The 22,342-nt window shown below is 41.8% G+C and overlaps 1 protein-coding gene and 1 non-coding gene across 5 annotated transcripts in view; both read right to left on the bottom strand.

The window, feature by feature from the left end:
* Positions 1-22,342, bottom strand: part of clybl (citrate lyase beta like) — a 78,742-nt gene that overhangs the window by 37,062 nt on the left and 19,338 nt on the right. Inside the window, exons 2-3 of one of the 4 annotated variants that reach the window (XM_028393028.1) lie at positions 11,310-11,435; positions 10,909-10,988 (exon numbers count right to left, since the gene is read on the bottom strand). In XM_028393028.1, the coding sequence (XP_028248829.1) occupies positions 10,909-10,988; positions 11,310-11,435 (206 nt within the window). Of the gene's footprint in view, positions 1-10,275; positions 10,357-10,908; positions 10,989-11,309; positions 11,436-22,342 lie in introns of those variants that run through there. The other 3 variants (XM_028393031.1, XM_028393032.1, XM_028393030.1) reach the window with 3 other exon arrangements.
* Positions 12,598-12,707, bottom strand: trnal-caa (transfer RNA leucine (anticodon CAA)). Its single transcript has 2 exons — positions 12,670-12,707; positions 12,598-12,643 (listed from the first exon to the last, which is right to left on the bottom strand). It is a non-coding gene; the product is annotated as a tRNA-Leu (tRNA).

Genomic DNA, 22,342 nt, shown 5'->3' with positions numbered 1-22,342 from the left:
GTAGCATTTAGCTGTGAATTAATTTTCATGTTTGGATATATCCTGCTGAGGTGTGATGCCAGCGGTGCATAATCAAAATCTGCAACACTACGTATTGGTAGATAGATGGGCCTTGTGGCCATTTTCGCAAAAGAGCGGATCTGTAGCTGGGCGGGGAGAAAATTAAAGGATGGAGAGGGGTCAGTGACCACCAGACCCAGCAGAAGTCAGCAATACGACAATAGACATTTAACACAACTGAGCAAACCTATTGTCTTACAGAAGGGTACGGTGCATAGGATAAGTTTGGTGTGCAGCTGTGAGTGTCGTCTGCGTGATAATGCACATGTCTCTGGCCATGGGACAAGACAAGCACCCAAAAGCCACAGCTCAAACACCAGCAGCCCTTAACACGGTGTGTCTAATGCTCCTATTTAGTGTTTGGGGTGCAGTGGCGCGTGGCCTGAGGTTTTTGGGAGGGGAGCGTGGATAGCACCTTGGCCTGACAGCTGTGCCCCAAACTGAAGACAAAAGCCCTGAGGAAGTACCGCATCAGCGAAGATGGGACTAAAAAAGGCACGGCAATTTGCTTGTGGTCCGGCCTACACCGCAGCCCGATTCAGTGCGCCGTCCGCTATTCATGCTAAATATGTCTCGCTCTTAAACTGGGAAGAATCTCTAAACAAATTCTGCTACAACAGAACAGGCATCAAGATCAAAAGCAGAAACACAATCTACAAATTCACAACAGACTTTTATTTCTAAACAAACACAAACAGGCCACCCTTTGTGCATCAGTCTTTTACAGTGGAGTTTATTTGTAATCCTTTGATAGGAGGGAGTCTCTTTGTCAATCGGTGTACATCAAAGATAAGCTAACCTTCCATGCTGCTTGTGTTTGTATGTCTATGTGTGCATGAACGTATTCAAGTCTTTAACATCACACAGCAAGGCGTGTTTTTAATCTATTGATTTAATAGGTTTTGGGTAGCAGGTCACTGGCTAAACAAATGAACCTGTTGTGAGCATACAGGCAAAACAGACTACAAATCTTTGATCTGTGTCTGATGAATACCCAAAAGAATATCCAACATGGTCTTCATGAAAATGAAGACAAATTCTGTGCTAAGCCAAAAAAGAGGTTGGTGTTATATCTAAACGAAAAGTTTAAGGAATTTAACACCTGATTGATTTTCAGCCACACAAACCCTTCATTACCATCTGCAGAGGCCCCTCCATTTGTGGCTTGGGCTAACAGAAGGAAAAGTGATAACAATTCCTTCTTTGTTGTCACTTCAGCTATTAGGTGATAATTAGGCCTGGGTGAGAATTTGAACTCTTTTAAATGGTGTGATTGATCTGAACACATTTTATCAGATGGCATCTTGCATTACGGCAAATTAAATATAACCAAGTCCGACTAAAACAGACTGAAAACAAAATGGTGTAGATTCTCTCACATGTTATAATTGTACTGTGGTAGACTTGAGTTTGGTGTAAATACACCCTGATTGTGTGTATTACCATGAAATGTGATTCACAGGTAAAAAGTATGGTGCTTCCATTTTTGGCATTCATGCCATCAATGACTATCCTTGTAATAAAATGGAAAAGTAAATATTTAAAGTAATATTTCAGCATCAAAACAGGAAAACTATCCATCACTCACATAAAGGAACTATCTTCATTATTCCCCTGTGTCCACACATGAATGCACAAATGTCAGGGGATTGAAATGGCTCACAAATATCCACTGGTTTAAATTAGACCATCAAACAGCCAGCTGCTGATTTGCTTCCTGTGTGTGTAAGCACTACAGTACACCTATCTTTGTGGGGACCAGTCAGAGTTTTAGAGCACTGGAGTGAGGACACTTGACGGACCTGTCCTCACACCGCTTTAAAGGACCAAGACTTAGGGTTAGGCACATAGTTGTGTATGCATTACAACAATGGATGTCCTTCCATATGTGTGTGTGTGTGTGTGTGAGAGAGAGAGAGAGTGGCGGTAGGACAGAGAGAGAGGGTGAGGACCAGGCAGGTTTCTGACCTCCCATGGGTGGGGAAGAGCGAGTGCAATGGTGTCAGTTCACTAAAACAACACTGTGTGCAACAGAGGATGTTTCATGACAAAGAAACACAAACACACCTTTCAACCTGCTAAAAGTAATGTAAGAATAACAACTGGAGCATAAAATTTAGAAATATTTTATATATATGACAAAAAACAAAAGCTTTTGTTCATTTCTGATGCCTCACTTGTGCACGTTTATATCATATAACATGCTGCCGTTACATATAAGCACGTCCATATCAGTCAAAGTTTAATTAACAGACCTTGATCTGGAACCTATCGTGACTGATGCACGTTAGGTTAGGCTGATGCACACAACATGAAGAGGTAGCAGCTGGCAGTAGCTCACGTTCTAATGGTCCAGTTGCTGCTAGGAGTATTTTGGCTATTTACAGTCAGATTAAAAGAGTAGTACACACTACAAACTGTCACAAGCACATTCCCTCAATACACAATCACAATATGATGTCTAGATTCTGCGTAACATTACAATTTAACATCACTTTACACAGTATGGTAATTTCCCAATAACTGTTTTCCACGTTTGGCCAAGTAATGGAGCATTTCGATCTTTGGTATCGAGTTAAACACATAAAATCTATACATTTCTATAATAAAAGTGTGTTTTTATTTAACTTTGTTGTCTATTTTATGCGGTGGTGTGATGGTCAGATGTAAGATTTATCCTTTTTTTTTTTGTTTAAATGGGGTTTTATATATATATCCTTTAAATGCACGTCAACATGTCAATTAAACTTGAATACTAAGCAGGTATGGTGTTACACAGGACAGCGTTGTATTAATGCTGCAAGCTTCTATGAAAATGGTTAAAAAGTTGTGCAAGTGGGTGCACAAACACTTTCAGGGAGAACTCTGAAGTTTTTATAGACTGCTAAAGGCTAAACAGATGAGATGCACACACAAGACGATGATCAAAGGGGCTGTGTAATTTTAACTTTGTTGAGTAGGAAAAGGTAACAATCTGCTTCTTTAACTTGTTCCATTAAGTAAAACTGCAAACTCTGTTTTGCATAAATAAAGTTTAGTGATGTTTTGTTGACACACCCTATGTATAGATGACACCTTATTAAAAAAAAGTCTGTCTACAAACGTGTCACTACTCTGATCGCAGCTCCTCAGCATGATTGCATACTTGTTACAAAGAGCCTGGCATGATGGAAAAGAGCAGACCCTCCTATATGAGAGTGGCTGTGTCCTTAGAGGGCATTAGTACAGGCATTATCTTGTTGTGCCAGACAGCTCAGTAGTAAACACCCTGGCAAAAGGCCTCATAGTAAACTCTGATGGAACTGCACAGCAGAGCCGGAGCGTTGTAGCCGTTCTGGCACACGGATATGGGTCATGCTAGGCTGCCCTCTTCCTCACCCCAGAACCAGAGCCCAAACCCTGATGAGATTAGCCGACCAGCCAGGCGCTCAGTGGTGGTAAAACACAAACACCACTGATTACGTGAACATTAAAGTCGGATCTCCTCACACTTCAGCTCCGATCCCCTCGTGCGGGGTCACAAGCGGGTTAGCGCGACGACTGTGCCAACAACTGCGACATATACAGAACCTTTGTTTTGACACACGAAGACAGTAAACAAGCAATCATGATGTCATCTGAGACACGGGCGCTGACTTTCAATGGATGAAGGAAAAGGGACAGTGACACAGCTGGCTTCCTGGAATCTTTTAGCCGAGGAGCTGCGAGTGCTCGGCCAAGTTATTTGTTACCTCACAGGAATACAAGGCCAAACTGTTTGACATTTCCTTTCAGTGACTAGTTTTGTGGGGTAGGTCAGTGAATGCAGAGCATTGGCCACTGCTAGAAATGGGATTAGGCAGGTCGGAATGCCAGGGTAATCACTCATTCAGCAGCAGCCAGAAGAAAAAGGCCTCCTTAAGGAGAAGGGGTGGGTTTTTATATAGCTGTGAGCTTTGATTACGGCCCCGTCTTAAAACCGCATCCGATGAGTAAAGACACGCACTGGTCCTCCCCCACATTTACTGGGCGAGTTGCCCTCCTGGGTTCCTGTAAATAAGTGATGTCACAGCGCTTAATGATGCCCAGACTAGACTCAGCAAGGTCCTGAAAGAGAGGGGGGGGGAAAAAACACTACCAGCTTCATCACTACTGTGAACATGCTGCCTCACCATCATGTCAACAAAGCGTTTGCACACTGGTGATGCAAGTGAAATGCCTCTAATTCCACGATGAAGCCTGTAAAGTTCAGAGTCTGTGAAGAGAAAACATGGTGCTCATCTGAAGATCGACTCCTCACATCGATCTGAAGACACTTTCTCTCTGATGCAGACTGGTAGTGACAGTTGTTTCCAGTTGCTACGTATAAAAGGGCCCATCATAAAGACTGGCTGAAGGAAACAGGATAAGCGCTTGAGCCAAGGCAGTAAAAAGCTCTCTGGGAACTTGAAAGCCACACAAATGAAGTCTGCGTCTGCCATCTGGAAACAATAAACAAACAAAACCCACCAGCCAAACAAACACCACCAACGGCAGAGGGAGGGAGAGAGAGAGAGAGCACAAGAATAATGGACAGAGAGGAGAATCTAAATCAGACATTAAGAGATTGAGAGTGTGAATGAGTGATGGGGAGAGGAGGGTGTCAACGTTGAGGGGGAAAAAAAAAAAAAAAAAAAACGTGTGCAGCATGCATCATTAGCAGACACTGACAGGAAGACAGACATGGAGACAAGCCTTTGTATAAAACATCCTTTGATGCTCAGGAGATGGCCCTGCTGTTTGAATGTGTGTGGTACCACTGAAACCTGGTTCTAATGAAGTGTAGTGCTAACAGGAGGCTGCCTGCCTGCAACCAGTGCCAGTGATGTGATGAAAAGTTATAGACCCATTTCAAATTCAGCAACATACCAAAAGGAATTCTTTACTCCCTGATAGAACAATTTTTTTTCTATAATTTAGCCCAGTACTTAAGCTCATCTTCACAGAAGGGTGTCATGTTTTAATGACCATAGCTATATAACTTACACTACTGACACTGCAAAGAACTGTGGCACCATGGAAAAATATGTAGAGCTCAGTAACTAAGGTATTTTGAATAAATAACAAAAAAGGAACTCTGTTTGTGACAGCAGTAACAGGATAACAGATGCTGAAGAGTTAAAGGTTACAGCTGATGAATGTAAATTTACTCACTGATCATTAAGTCTGTAAAATGTCAACACTGAATGATGGGCATCACAATGCCCGTGCAATGTCTCACAGTTAATCACTTGACAGAGAACTTGTTTAATTTTGACAACAGAGATGTGAAGAGGAAAAAAACTTATTAAAATTTATCATCAATTTTACGTCCAAACTTATTTAACTGCTCGTTGAGCACTTGGGTTAATCGTTTAATGATCATTTTATAAACATTTGTTCACAGGGTAACAAGAATCGCTTTCTCTCTGCAGCACAACTTCATCACGTGTCGTTGATATTCTATAACAAAGCTTCCTGGACAGTCTGTCGGTGACGATGTAAGGACTTTTTAAATGAGGGAAAGCTTCACTTGGTAGTAGAACAAAAAAAAAAATATCACAGGCTGCTCTCAGAGACCTCATCAGAAGGCACACTGTCAACACTGACACCGAGGGGTTAAACCAAGAACTGCAGCCATGTGGCCCCAGCATGGACCCATGTAATGTTACAGATACTCTCACCTATAGGTGTACACATGTATGTTAAAGCAGGATGGCAAAAAGCGAACGACAAAAAACACATAAGCCCATACAAACACCCACCACACACACACACACACACCTCCTGCTGAGCCGTGGTTAACAAACACTCTGCTATAAAAGCAGGCCTCTTACTCATTAGGGTGCTGTGTATCAGACAGGAAATGCTGGGTAAATTACACCTCATCGCCCTGGAACTAACCGACCATCACCATGGCAATGAGCCAATATCAGTGCCGTGAGAAGACCAAAATACCACTGTGGTAGAGGGGAAAAAGAAGGGGGGACAGGACAGTTTTTAGTTTTCACTAAAAACTACCTATTGTACAAAGATACCGCTACAAGTTCCCGAGTCATAAACTGAATACAAATATGTCTCTATTTAACAGCAAAGATAGACTTTTGACTCCAAACCTGGAAGCAATATCCTGCCCACACACTTTGACTGCTACAGGGGCTAAACTGTGCCAGGCAAGCATGCGCTTTATTAGAAATTGTTAGTCATACCTACAGTAAATGCATGGAAATAAGTGATAGGTAGGCCGCACTTTGACAAGGTAGTATAATATGTAAACAGATTGAGTTACACTGTAGAAACCCATGACCACGATATCATACCATCTACCTAAATATCCTTATGAAGCAACACTACAAGCTTCCCCCACTTGTGTTGTTATTAAAAACAGACCATTTCCCCAGCTCCTCATTCAATCCCACCACCACGCTCAAACCCTTAACCACATAAACCACCCGTTAGCCAAGTCCACCCCATGTTTCTAGAACAAAATTCTTTTGTTGCATTGTTCACACATTCCTCCCTGGCCGTGTTTATACAGATGCAATTCCATGTGCGCTCCGGGGTCGTAAGAAGTCTTACTCCGAAGCCGAAGATGTGCTGTTGATCAAAGGTTTCAGTGCTAGAGCAGAGACACTTGTTTTGGTTGAGTTTTTCCCCCCCTCCTCTTCCTCAATGGGGGATACAGGTTAACGTATCCATCTGTTGGCCGTATGGATCCACCTTGGCTGGGACAAGTGTAGGCTTCTCTTCTCTGACATCCCTCAAAGCTCCTTCAACCCTGTTTACTCAGCTGGTCCCCACGCCAGTCACCAGAGCTTTGTTTTCACACAGCAACATGTGTTAACTTAATGCTGTGTAACGGATTTCAAAGGCAAGCTTAGCTGGGTCAACAACAGGTAATAGAGCGATTTATTGATTCCTTGGCTCAAAAAAAAAGTGCACTGGTGTGAGCTGGTGAATTCAAGGTGTAGATTCAGTATGTGTGTAGCATATTGTGTTTAATTCAGCTTACATTCACATATTTTTCAAGACTATCCAAGCCATATATGTATTGCTGTGACATGAAGGCCAAGAATGTGTCAGGAATAGATTAGATAAACCATTAAACAGCTGAAGAGAGGCATAAGGTTTGAGGTTACTTGGTCAACCTGCCAGCCCTCTCATAAATGCAGAATTTGGTTACACAGTCCCCATGGTTGTTTTCTTGCTTGATTGGATTATGGCCACACACACACACACACACCTCAAGCTCAGCTTCCACCACCAATCAATGAGGAAATGAGGTGTCAACACTCTGGTGTTTATTCAACACTCATTTATTTTTCTACCGGAAGCCGGAGAAAGCTCAGCCACAGAGGACACCAGATGAGCAGAGAGTTGTGTTAAGCATTAAGAATTAATAGCATTCCCAACTAAAATTATATTCACCGATAATTATTCAATTATATTTTCTTTAACTGCATTACACACAAATTCCTCTGATGATTTTAATTTAGCCCATTTACTGTAATGCATTTATGTTACACATGTATATTCAAGCTGTCTTGTTTTTCATCTCTTTTATAATTGAGAAGAAGGGGCTTTTAAACGTCTGGCTGTGCATCCATATGACCGAGCTGAAAGAACTGGTAATGGGAAGACACCAGGAAGTCTATAATGCTTCCAGTCAGCATGAAGTGCCATCAAAATAAAATTCTGCACAGTAGCTGCTGCTTGAAACAACTGGGGCAATTGAAAATTCCCCCCTTCCAATTTATGCCAAATGCCACTTTATAAACATTCTAGCATGACTGCCAAGTGTCTGCGCCGTTTTATGCCCCTTCTCTTAATTGAAAACGTTATAGGGGTGCATTACACTTAGGGTTTTTATAAGCTGTGCTATAAAGCCCTAGCAGGCCCTGAGAGGGGAAACTGCCCATTAACTTATAAGGTCCAGGCCTTGGCTTTCTTAATTGACAACCTCTAGGCTACTTTCATCACTTGTCGACTTCATAGCGGCAGTCAATGCTTCCTCCAGGATGCTGTTGCATCTTTGACACGAGGGTGTTTGTGACAAAGAGCAGTCTGCCGCCAATGCCAGGGCGAGGGCTCTAGGCTGTCCATAAAACAAGCACACACATTCCTCTCCTACTTCCAGCCATCTGAGAGGGCTGCATTTAACCATTAACGTACCACTCCCCAGAAAAAAAAATGGTTAAATGTTTATGCTGTACACATCCGTCCCTGCATGTCAAAAAAAATGATTTCAAACATCTATAGTGACAACTTTTTTTAAACTACAAGAACATGTGAGCTGCCAAGTTAAAAGTGACAAAAGCAGAGACAATATTTCAGGTTATCCCCACAAGCACAAAAAGACAAGACACAAACACACACCCGACTGGCGTGACAGTCACTTCACACTCTAATTTGGCAGGATCATCAGCTTTGTGCCTCTGGAAATTCATGCGCCTTGAATTAGAGCCACATGTCACAATGTTGTTGACCAGAACAGACACATTACTCGAATATTAAACCCGCTTACGTTCTTACATGCAAACTGTTTGAAGTTTCTCATTATACCTCCTACGAGACCTTCGTGACAACAAAGGTTTGACTTCTAACCATCTGTCACTGACTCTCATGACCTAACTGCACTCGGGGATAATGCACACGAGTATCTGCAGCACTACACTGATTTATGGTGGATAATCCCTGACAGACAATACAACATATTATAAAAGATTTATCATATACTTATATTCTATGGCTGCTATGGCAGCACCGAGTACGTCCAGCCTAAGCTGGACTTCATGTTATGTTAATTTGGTCATGTTGGTGGCATATAAAACTAAAATGGTGGAAAAACATCAGCATGTTCAGACAGATTCAAAGTTAGGCAGACCTGGTTTCTTTGGAAATTTGGCTCATATATTTGGTAATGTGTTTTTGAAACACACTATTCATAATTGAAACAGGTGGCCACATTCGTAATATGGAACCACAGACAGGTCTACCTATCCTTCAGATTCAGAACACCACTGACCTTTGCTTCAAATAAAGGATTTGAACCATGTAATCGGCCTATGTTTGGCTCAATTACTGATTTGGTCTAATCATGGCTTTGACTCCGAGTTCCGCATGTACAGCAAGTGACACGGCAACCTATATTAATAACATTACATTAGCACTTGCTAACCTGGAATAGCTGTATGTGAGAATGCCAATGTCTAAATCAGTCCATACAGACACTAGACAGACCTTTTTCTTGGCAGCTGCTGAGTACAAAGGTCATTTCTGCTTGAGCTAGCGTATAAACTCAGCAGATAATTAAAAAAAAAAAGTTTAGTGGCAAACAAACAAACAAATCAAATTAAAAACACACCTAAAAAGGTGAAGAACTGAGAGAGAAGTAATAAATGGATTGATGCAATTCACAGAAACGGCTGAAACATCAGCCTGACGTACCTGACACCACTTTGGTTAAATGCTCATTTTTGTTTCCACGTTTAAATGTTGACATGAACACTGTCATGTTCTAAGTAATGATGAAACATGTATATTTCCTGTACAAAGGTTGAAATGAATGAATATTCATTATTAGTAAGGCTGTCATCAGTAAAAAGAACAATGATCCTCTACACTGGCTACTGACATATTTATTTAGTTTCAAGGCTTTTGCAGCCTTTAATAAATTAAATTAAAATTAAAATTAATTAAATACAATTTTATAAATTCCCAGACACTTCAGTGTTTATTGCCAAGTTTTGAGGACCACTGTCGAGTCAAGCTGCCTTTAATTTAAGCAGATAATCATCCGTTTTAGTTTTCACAGTTTCCCCTACTGGCAGGAAGTTGATGGTTGTTTTGCCACCTAACGAGGCAGGAGTGTTCTGCAGGGGAAGTGACGCCTCCACATAACTTCTGCTACAGGCCTTCTACATCACAGGGCTGCAAATGTACATCCTGGTACTTCTGGAATACTAAGGAACATCAGTACAGACTCTCTAATACAACTTAGGTGCCACCCCTTAACTGACCCTCTTACTGGAGTATGTAGCTTTAACGACACGATCAAAGAAAAACCAGACACTGTCAGGAGTTAAAGCTAAAAAAAAAAAGGATAATGGATAATTTGATAATTAATTTGATCTCATTGCATTGGCTATTGATTGGTTATATCTGGAGCTGGTGCCTTTTAATGTCTGCCATCGGTCTTGGTATAAATGTCATACGTACCTCGGCCTACCCATCTCTCCAACTTCAACCACGTTTCATCTAGGTCACTCTCTTTTGCTGACTGCTTTCTTCTGGCTGTCCCTAGATCCAAACAGAAGCATAGAGGGAACTGACATTTAACCCTTATGAGAGCTGCTTTTATTCCATGTGCACCTCAGCCTTGGGTTTTAAGGTGGTTATATGATGTTATCTTGTTTTCCAACTGTTGTTTTAAATTTGCTTGCTACAGAAATGTTACTGATTTGTCTCCATCTTTAAAGCATACAGAGCACAGGCTAGAGTCAAAGCAGTTGTTATAAGGTACCACACCGACATTAAAACCGCATCACAATGAGCTTTTTATATAATCCATGTAACCTGTGTTTCTCTGGAGATGAAGCAATATGCAACAATTGTTTTGACAAAAAGTCCTCCATAAAACCATGTTGATAGGTCCAGTTTCTGACAGAACAAAACTGTTTTGATGTGATGTGATGCACTGCAAACACAGAAATGCTGGAAGCTGCAGGATCAAGCTAGCTCTCCCCTCCTGCTACCAGTCTGCATGCTAAGCTAGGCTAACCACATGCTGGTGCCAGCTTTAGCTAACGGTCATGACACTGCCTCCTCGAAATTGCCAAACATTTAACTTACAACATCTGCACCTTTTTCCTGACATGACACTCCAGCTTTGTTATTCCTTTACATTCCATTGGCTCTGAATCACTGGAGCACTGTGAAGAGCAACAACAGTTCATCTCTCGCACTCAACAACAACAAATACCACACATGCAAACAACGAAGACAACAACACGGGGTTATTTTCGACAAACACAACGTGATGACAAACAAACAAATCCCTAGAAACACAGCTGCAGAGTGCTCCACTTCTCCCCACTTTAAGAAAAACAAGTGACAGTAACCCGCAGCGGGATAATTACGAAACTTTTTCAACAAACCTGACGTCGCGAAACGTTGCGAGGTAAACGTTTCTACATGAGACACAAGAAAATCCTCAAAAAAAGAGGAAACAAACACATTAAAACATGACTTACCGTGGGACAAGTTGTTTCACAGCTCTGGTGATGTGCGCTGCCATGTTTTCCGGTGACGTAATCACAGAGAGGGGAGTGATTGGTTCCATAAGAAGTTCCCACGTGAAGCCCGGGACATGTGATTGGCTACAAAATAAGAAGGGGGCGGGTCCTTAGAGTTACAACTCACACAAATAAGAGGCTTGTATGAAGAGCAGAGGAGTGAAACAACTTTAAACAAATTAAAACAAATGAAATGTTTATTTAAATTTAGCAATTTCTAGATATTTCAGACACCTTATAACATGGAGACATTTAAAAAAGAGAGAGAGAGATTCAGCACAAGGTCACACCAGGAGTCGTCTCTCACAGCAGTGGTGAATTACTACCACTACCATCAGCCAGGTCCGAGTGTGGCGCACAAATGACACACAGTATTTGCCATGATTAAGTCAGCAGGGGATTTGCTCCAAATGTCAGCATTCAGAAGACAGCCATTGGCCTGTGTCTAAATGTGAATGTGCAGCGGGACGTACTGTACTTTATAATTGGTGAATATAATGGAAAAATGTGCCATCATTTATCACAATGAAGCAAAATTTACAATAATTACATTGAAGTGTTTCAGAAAACAGTGAGGTCCAGGGTCCAGGGTGGGAGTTTAGACAGACCTTTGAATCACACATTATTATTATGTGTTAATATATAGGTGGAACTTGATAGGTATAGTGCTAATCGTATAATAAATTGTAAGAACATTATCTGGAGCTGAGATATAGATATTAGCATCCTTGCTGAAGAACTTTAAATATTTTGTAGGCCTAGTATTATTTTACACTGTTAGCTGCTAAGCAGTTTTGTGATCTGTGATGTTGCCACAGTATGAAAATGTAGTTATAAGAAAATAGTGTGTATAAGAAAAGGCAAAACAAAACATAAAACACAAATTACTGACATTATTTTGAAAAGATAAACACCATATTTATACAGAATCATGTCCTGTGTAGCCAATGATACCATGTGATATAACTATCGTTAAAATAATAATAATAATTAATAATAATACAATTTCCCTGTGCACATAAATGGGTTAACAAATACTACATGCAGAAGTCAGTGGCTGCAGTGCTGCTGAGGGTCATGTTAAACCTACTGGAAGTACAACAGAGTCCCATCCCATTATGGGGTGAAGTGTCTTGCCCAAGGACACACAACAATGACTTAGGGAGGAGTTGGGATCGAACCACCAACCTTCCAGTTTATTGGACAAACCTGCTATACCACTGCGCCACTGCTGCCCCAAAAGTATTGTCAGAAGTGGGATTCGAACCCACGCCTCCATTCGGAGAGCAGAAGTCCCATTCACCGGAAGGTTTGTCACCTTGAGTCTGGCGCCTTAGACCGCTCGGCCATCCTGACAACTTAATATGTATAATGAATTCCATTGTTTCGTGCACACTGACACGTGCAGATATACATGAATCGTCCATTTCATAGTATGAAGCTGCAAAACTCCACATTAGGAGGTAGGAAGGGTTATAGATGCATCCAACCCACAGATGACCTTCACCAAGGATTCCCATGTTTGCATCCACACTGTGCCACAGATGCTTTATTTTGGTGAGGTGCTTCATGAAGGTTGCATTTTGTTTTCCACAAAGAAAACAAAAAACACAGCATACGGTCGTTGCTTGCTGTCAAACAATGATTCATGTCAGTCTGCATAAAACAATAAATTAAATATTTCAATTTCAATATTTCACTAGAGAAAAAAACTAAATTCCAGTTTAAATGCATTAGTTTAAAATGTGTCACTGTGCACAAAACCATTTAAAATCACCTGACTATTGTACATTATGGGATAAGACTGGATTGAGGAAATTGAGAAAATATGAAAGTCTTGACCTGTATCGCTTCAAAAGACGATGCTTTTACCTGGACTCTCTCTTTATTGTGAAGTAGTGATAAAACACCTTTAAAAATATACATTATTATTCATAGTGTAAGTGAAATAAATGGTTAATTGTAGACACTGCTTCACCTTAAATGGCCTAGAAGCCAGCAAAGATGGGAACTATTGATGTAAAGGAATATTGCAGCTGTGTTTAACATATCCTAGGTGGTGTATTCATATGTATGTGTGATGGTATCCTGGTTATGGTTGGAGTTTTGGTACTGTGTCCTCATTCAGATTCTTTGTCCAAAATCAAAGCGCGGTACAATATACAGTCATTTGAACGACCAGTCGTCTCATTTTCACTCTGAATATGACAAAAACTGAGATAAGACACAGAGCGGGGACACTAATGAGCATGTAGACACACTCAAAGACCGTCCTCGTCAACAAAGAGGGGTTATGCGCACATCCATTGGTACATGAGATAAAAAAAAAAAAAAAAAAAAGCAATAGAGTTGAAAAATTCCATCCATGGGTTACTTGGAAACTACTTCTTTCCCTCCCCCTTCTGTTCATCGAACACAATTGTTGTCTACTAATCCAGTTTTGATAGCATTTGGCACACTTTCTTTGGATCACAGCAAGATGCTCAACTTCCATTCTGGTCTCCCCTAGGAACCTCTGAGCCCAAGAAAGCAGCCGACACCAGGTCGCGCCAGAGCAGGGGGGTTCTCTGTGTCCTCATGGAGCTCAGAAAATTATTTTCTGATTCAAGTCACCCCTTGTCTCTCTGACACACACACACACACACACACAGAGAGAGAAGCATGTGCACAAGCTCATCAGTCTGATTTTTAATTCCAGATATATGCTGAATATGTGTTTATTCTTGTCAGTCTGTTATGTTGTTGAATCACCTAATGACCCCCCTGTAAGGCAACAGAATATAAAATATTATGTCAAAGGAGGAGGCTTTCTGCCTTTGTCCCCCCCACCACCACCACCCCTCTCTGTACTCCCCCATCCAAATGGACAATGCATCACTAGGCCTTGATGCCTCAGAAGTCTGGGTTCATTAAAATCTTGAACGAGTGCCAAAGCTGTAGTCATAGATAAAAGGAATATGAAAGGATAACAAAATTTATGGATGGCAAGTCACCACCTCACCCTGGCATTTATAATAAACAAATGGTTTCTGTTTCCAATTTACATTTCTCATTATACTGTGACTTTTGGAAAATGTGTTTTGATTTACCAACATTTTATCTGAAAAACTGTATAATTGATTAGATTTACATGGCTCTGATTTTAATGCTGATCGCCCGCCTTCCCCCGGCAGCCCCCCCCCCAAACCCCCTCAACCCCCTCAACCCAACACTCACCAAAAAAAAAAAAAAGCAATGATCTGAACAGCTCCTGAGGCACATTAACATCATATAAAACAAACCTACATATCAAACAGTTTTTTTTCCTGATAAAATAATTGGTTTAAACCAGCATAGAATCCAATTCATCCCTTTGAAAGAAACCTCTGTGAGGGCACCAACAAAAAAAAAATGGTGAGATAGACTTCACAGCCCAAGTGAGATGGACATCAATGCAGTGTGCCAGCAATGGCTATATTAACCCATGGCTAAATCCCATCACACAAATGTCAGTGTATCCGTTATGAAACCATGACATTTAGATCCAAGGTCTCCATTGTGGTTCTAGAGGGAGCTGATGTTTGTCCATTCTTTGCATCCATCAAACCCGCACACAGCCTCACACAGAAACTGTACTCTAAACATAGAAAGGTTAAAGATCATGAATGGTTACGCATCTAATTTGAAGGCATGACATATCTTATAATAGGATAAAAATACCTTTAATATTTTAATCATTTCAACAATATTTTAAAAATAAAAGTGTATATATATGATCATATAGTTATTTTTGTTTTTTTTTATTTGATTAAAATTAAATTAGAAGCCACAGATCAATGAAAATTGATATTGTTTTTTTTTTAAAAAAAAAGGCCATCACGCACTACATTACACGCACAGCAGCTGCACTATCTCTGTGACTTGGCACCACTTCACTACCTCCCGCTAATTTACCCGAGACAACCTCGCCACCATCACCACAACTCACCAGGACAGGCCCAATCTGACACATCACGACCTCTCATCATGAGTCATGTGTAATGAGGACCAAAATCCACATTTAAGAACTGGACAATGTGTCATGAAGCTCTCATGTTAAGAGAGCAACACCTATAAGCCACTTGGCTGAGAATCACGAGATGTTTAATTGTTGCCTCTTTACATTAGCTTGGATCGTCCCCCCTCAGGCAGCGGTTTGAGGGTCAGGGCTGTGGGGTGGTGAGGTGGCGAGGGTGGGGCACAGGGAAGAAGAGGGAGAGCCTGGTGGAGATGGTGAAGAGGAATAAAAACCCATTCATTACCAGCTCTGTTACTCTCCGTCTCTCTCTCTCTCTCTCTCCTACCAACGGCGGTCCACATCGAGAATTACAAATGATATCATGACAATTTTTCATGCTCTTCAAACCAGTGATGTTTTACCGACTCATTTGCTATGATACCTTGTTACGGATCCAGCTGTGAATCAGGGACGTGTCATGGGGCTAGAAGCCCACCTCCTGCTGAGCCTGGCCAATGACCTGGAAGGCAATAGGGGATGCCAGTGCCTGCAGCATGTGCTGCACTGACAAAGCAGCAGGGCACCGTCAAAAACCCTCTCATACAAACTTTGCAGATCACTCCGTTTTTAACAGATGAGTAAGCACTGGTGCTGACTTTTTTTCTCTGCCCTAACACAAGGTTTATGGATTTCCCTTTACAAGTATGTGGCTCGGGTTGACGCATAGTAAAAAAAAAAAAAAAATCTTTGCCCACAAGGGGAATAGTGTAGTGGTGGATCTGGGGTAGAAGGGTGCAGATAGCATGTGGCAGGGTCATTGCACAGGTTAAGCAACAATTCAGTTGAGTGCCTATAAGGGAAGTGGACTGTGGTTGGAAAAGACCAGCGCACCAGCTAAAGAGGCTGCACAATTCAGATTAAACTTTGGCCTTTGAACTTAAAATTACAACAACTTGTTTATCAGCGCATGGACTTTAACATGAGCAAATAAATCTTCACAAAAAAACCAGAGCCGCGGTTTTTCTTCTTCTCTGAAAAACACACTAACGTTGTAATCCAATGAGACGACGTAACAACTTAATCCATTCATTAATTTTTGTATTCATCAAGAGGTTTTCAATGAGGTTAAGGTTGTTTGGGTTTCCAGATGAGAGCCCTCACGCAATCCCAGGCCCCGATGACTTCTGCATTACTAAAATGATGCTGCCAGGACTGATGGAGCTGAGAGTGTCAGGAGGCATTAGCCTTCGCAGCCCAGAGCTGGTGGACACAACCAGACTGCGCCCCCTGACCCAATGCACCAGCGACTTACTGACCCAGCAATCATCAGCAAAACAGGGGAGAGAGAGACGGAAGGAGTGAGCGAAAACATTTTATGAGGAACAACAGGGAAAGACATATGCTGCACGCAAATCACAGGAAATGAAGGCCCTGTTCGGTTCACTCTGATTCTCCCTCTCTCACTTCATTTAACTAAATTAATGAGCAGGTCCAGTCAGACCTCAGAATTTTAACTTCTGGTTCACTCTTCGGATTCAGCTTGTGTGTGATCAATGGACTGTTTGGCCTAAATACAATCACATTACTGCAGGTGCCTTTCAATCATTTACACATTTTATATGACTCCTTCATGGCTTAACAACAAATGTTCCCATGGTTTCTCCCCTCAGCGGGATGGTGGCCTTGCAACACGACACTGGTGGACTGAGAAACACCTACATCAGAGAGGACCTAAAGCTGTGTACACATGGTTCACCTCAGGACAGACCTGCTTACAGCACAATGTGAACGCTGCACTCCCTCTGTGCACTCTGTCAAATGCACCTCTGTGATGGTACAGTGGCTCCCATAGCATGCTGCGGGCTATATATCATGCAGGATACAGGAGTGTTGTAGCACTTTAAAAAAAACGTGGCTCGCTTTCATTTTCAACAGCGAAACCCAGTGGCATGAATATGCATGCTTATCTCCATATGTTGCACCTCCCCTCCTGATTTATGAAGCGATATGAGTTTATTCATTATTCATATTGGTAGTGGAGTATTACCATTTGCCCATCAGGCTCGCCACTGACACCATAGTATTATGAAATCACAGTTCGCCCAAGGCGCTGCTGCTAAAGCTGCTGCTGCTGCTGCTGCTGCTGCTGCTGTGAAAAGTGGTCACAAATGACTAGTTAGCATGGGCATGCAGAACGCTGCAGACAAGCACTAAATGCCATACGGTACAAGTGACCCGTGAATTTTTAATACAAGCAAAGTGGTGACAATAAGACAAGTGACAAGAGAGAGAAATGAATATTACTGAGGAAGGAATGCTCATTCACACTGAGCTACCAAACCAGACCAGGTCCAGACAGCACTGCAGTCCCACCAGGACCTGGTGTGGTATCAGCAGGTTCCATTTGTAGACTTTCATAAAGCTAAATTCTTTTAAAATGAATAAGAATTTCACGCCACAGCAGACTTAGTTGTAAGCTAATTTGTCACAGGCTTATCAAGGCCTATTCATCACTGATCTAGTAATTACCACAATGAGCTACAGGATAACCCACCACCCCCCCCCCCACCCCCTTTGCCCCCCCTGCTTTGCTTTTCCCCCGCCAGCGATGGTCAGCCTGTAAAACCAGGATGTGTTGGCACCTTTATGATATAAATACTCACACACCCTGGGCATAAGAAAGCTGTCAACAGAACATTTGTTTTCCATTTTTCACCACCCAAAGCACTTCAATCTGAGGAGGGGGAAAAGCAGACAAGGCGTTAAAAATGTACCGCAACACTAACTAGTTTGCCCGTTGGTGAATTTTGGCACGTTAACAGATGGGGCTTGAATTAGGTGCTTTTTTAATTTAGTGCAACAGGACTTTCCATTCAACAAGCTCTCACCTCCACAACGCTCGGCACATGCAGATTATAGACAGCAACACACACACAGCAGCTGTTATCGCTGCTCTCTCTCCCATTCATCACTAAAGTTTTGCGCTGATTGAAAAACACAAGTGCATGTCAAGTGAACTGAAAGACAAGGGATGTCAGAGCTACATGGAAGTAAGCTGTTATGACCCCCCCATCCAGCCCACCGTAAATAGATCAAAGCACATCTGTTTCTGTGTCCAGCAGCCACACATCTATAATTGCAAACTGGCCCTAATGGCTCAGAGCGACCCATCAGATGCTAAGCAGTTTGGACACGGGAGATACTAAAGCATATGAGCATAGTGCAACCATCAGTAATCGCTGGACAGGGAATTCTCTGGAGACACGGTGGCGGCTGTCTGGTCTCTGGTGGACTGAAATAGATATCACAACTTCAGCCTAGGGACGGAGGCCCAGAGGGGGCCGGAACTGACCACACAGCTGGGATAGAGGGACCAAGGGTTGACCAGTGGTCAGAGTCAAAGAGACACCACCAGGATCAAAGATAGGTGTTGGAGGGGGAGGGGAGGGGGGGCTGGGGGGGTGGAGGCAGGGGATGGGTGTGTGTGAGCGCTGCCGACACCAAACCTAACCCAAAAGGTTCTGTTGTAGGCAAAAGAGAGAAGCCAGAACAGTTAATGGTCTCAAATTAGTTGTGGGAGAGTCCGAACCGGTCTTGGCTGAATGGAGTGACGAGGAGAGAAGCCTCAAGTTGGCCAGTTGTCACAGTGTGACACTGATTCGGCCTAATGAGCGTAGTGCTGTCACCACACATCTGCCTCTCATTCACTTGTAGAATCTGGCAGACTCAAAACCTGCTGGAGTCGCTGCTAGATGCTGGAACTGGAGACATCGCCACCTTGCTGGCTGCCAGAATTACAGGGAAGCTCAAGAACTAACTTGTGCTTTAAACACAGAGTCACACAACAACAGAAGCACAAATTCTGAGTCATGCTTTGTCACGCAGAATGACACGGCGTGACAAGACGTGTTAGAGTTGACAAGCAGTAAAAAGTTTAACTGAATAATCAAAAGGGATCTGTTCAAAAATGACTTCATAACATGTTGAAACTGTATTTTCTGCTGCCACTTCAGCTATATAGCTATATATATATATCCACTTCCATGTCACTATTGCATGATAAATTACGTTCTATGGCCATAAATAACAAATGCCACATCCCTGTATGATTAAACACAGCGTACAGAAGTGGTGTGTATGTGTTGGCTATCAGTCTGCTGATCTGCTGATCACAAGAGACAACTAGAAAGTCTGTACGTCCTTTAAGGTGATAATGATGATTAGATCTAGTGTGTCTGATCTGCGGTCCTCCCATCTGCCCTGACTCCGAAAGGCGTCTCTGCACACCGAGCAGCTTACACTGATAAATTCCTCATGGGCATCCTCCTGGAAAATAGCACAAAGGTTTACTAAACATCATTGTGACGGTGGCACCAATTATTGTTAATATACATCAAATAGCCTCAGCCGAGTCCAAGAAACAGACTGATCACTCCGATGATGGCAACTGTCAGTCTGCTCCCCAATGAAGAGAGCTGTTGAAATAATTAGTCCGTGCCCTGTGAATAAAACAATAATACAACAGCCAAGATGAAATCCAAAATATGCACATGGCCTCGGATGACCTGAAAACCTGCCGCTGCACGGACCGTGGAACAAAGCTACAAACACAACCTGAGCCCTGTGTATAATGTAACATCCCTCAGAAGAAGAACCAAATTTACAGTTAGCTGCATCTTTACACACTGTTTAGTCTGCTGTTAAGTGTAGATTTAAGAAGTTATATCTTCACTTAAACACATTTCTTTGGACAAATCAATGCATGGAACAGTAGGAAAACAGAAAGAGTGCAACAAGAGATAATGAGGATAAGGTAGCAGCTTAGAAAGGTGTATTAATGAAAGAGGCAAGGGTCAGAGTTCAGCATCATTTCAATGCAGATCCTGAAGATGGTGCTGCTCAGCTGCACAGCATAAACTAAACACCCTAAACCACACTGTAACCAGATGAGTTTTTTTTGTGAGGTTCTGTATTGGCAAAGTCTCCGAGTGAAGCCCGTCACACCGCAGGGATGCTGTAGTGTAGCTGGCCTCTGATTCTCCCGTGGAGAGGATGGGGAGTGGTCGGGTATCACATTATTTTTAATGAAATATAATCTAAAGTCATCATGCTGCATTGAAATATAGAACAAGCTCAGGTTAAAGATGTCATAAATGTACATTTTACACCTTGCTTGGTTGATGTTAACTTGCAGGAAGCAGTAGAAGAAAAACGTACAATCTGAGATCCAACACGCTACGTTTTAAGGTGTGCGGACTGAGACTAGAAAAAAAGAGTCTGCCTGTCTTTGGTCCTCCTTTTTGAACCATTTGCAGGCCAGAGTCCACCTGGACTCTCTCATCTCTTCTCATCTCTTTGTCCAGTGTTGTACAAAAGCTGACAGAACACTGCAAACCGCTCCTACTGCACAGTTTAATAGTCTGTGTTTGTCTACACGTGTTATAGTTTGTACTGTTTTACTACACAGTTTTTGCATTTTCATATGATATTTGTATTTTTGCGATTTTTTTGCAATCATAGCGTTTTTAAATAAATAAATAACAGAGAGTCATTTGTCCTCAGCATCACTTTATTTGATGAATGGGCTTATATTTGCACTATAAATGCTTTTATAGTGTTATATTTACTTACCATTGAAGATTTGCTTCTCTGTACCTTTCCATATTTTTTTAAAAAAGCAGATGTGTAATATTTGACAGAATTCTAGACTGATTTGCATCTAATTTTAACTATAATAAAATAATGCTAATGTAACTTTTATGCAATTAAATTAAATTAAATTTTTGCATGTTGATATTTATAACACATGTAGAATCCAGGTTAAAAAGTGGATTTGTCTGTGTCTTGTTGCAAACTGTAATAGTGGTTTTCCTTAGTGTCAACATGCAGCCATAAGCCAAAGTGTAATGATTAAGGAAACACTGAATCTCGAGCACACCAGCTGTGGTTTGGGTGCTGAACTTGATGAGCTTATGTAGTATGAGATATGTTCCTTAATATGGGAGAAAGGTGGAATTCACAGCATGTTCATGGGTGTGAAGTCACGAGCAGTTCAAATGGACACCAGGCACAATGAGGTGGTGTGTGTGTTTTTAACAACCTGCTATAGTGTCAACACTGTGACATGCTCGATTAACAAAATGAAATGAAAAGCACTGTTTTTAAGCAGGCTGACCAAAGACACCTGTGACAGCATATCAGAGTGATTCACACTCATCGCAGCTTCACTCTTTGCCTCAACTTGTGTTGCTCCCACAGACAGACACACTTTGTGAGGATTAAAAGTGTTTACTGTAAAAACAACAAATAGCTCATGAGCGATAAAGGTGACAAACATGAAGCAAAGTGTGAAGGGAGAGTCTTCACGCGAGCACAGAGGAACAGGGGACAGGGCCCGAGCAGGGCGGGTGGTGGTGGCGGCGGCGGCTGATGCATGAGGGGGGGGAGATGGTGATGATGAGAACAGACACGAGCCACATGAGGCCCCCTGACAATGCAGGAGTCCCCTGCGGTATGTCCAGCAGTCTACTTATGCACACACACACACACACACACTCACACATACAAATGCACGCATGCACAGGAGCACGCAATATTAACACTATTACACCGACTCTGAAAATAACTGTAAAATGCAGACAAACGTGTTTTAACTTCATTTAAAAAGTCAAATCTGTTAAAAATTCAAACCTTTTCTTAAATTTAATTTTGCTTTTCAATGCTGGATTATTTTCATTTTTCCTGATTTGTAGTGATTGCACTCCCTCTAGTGGTGATGGGTTTTAAAGCAACATCAAATTTGTAACACATTTTTATACAAAGGAGTTTTTTTTTACATTTTTATGTTTGTTTAAAGACATAATTTTTCTAAAAAGTTGTTGTCCATCACTAGTGGTCCTTTTATTTTGCTGCAGAGTGAGTCAACAGCAGCACAGTGAAGTCGGTTTCAATAAAGTAGATTTAAGTTTAAAGTGTGTGGGGGAAGTTTCATACACAATTCATTTTGGCAGCAAAA

The sequence above is a fragment of the Parambassis ranga genome, chromosome 21 (genome assembly GCF_900634625.1).
Source record: "Parambassis ranga chromosome 21, fParRan2.1, whole genome shotgun sequence".
Lineage (NCBI taxonomy): Eukaryota > Metazoa > Chordata > Actinopteri > Ambassidae > Parambassis > Parambassis ranga.
The sequence above is the reverse complement of the archived record's forward strand: the minus strand, read 5'-3'. Positions and strand labels throughout refer to the sequence as shown.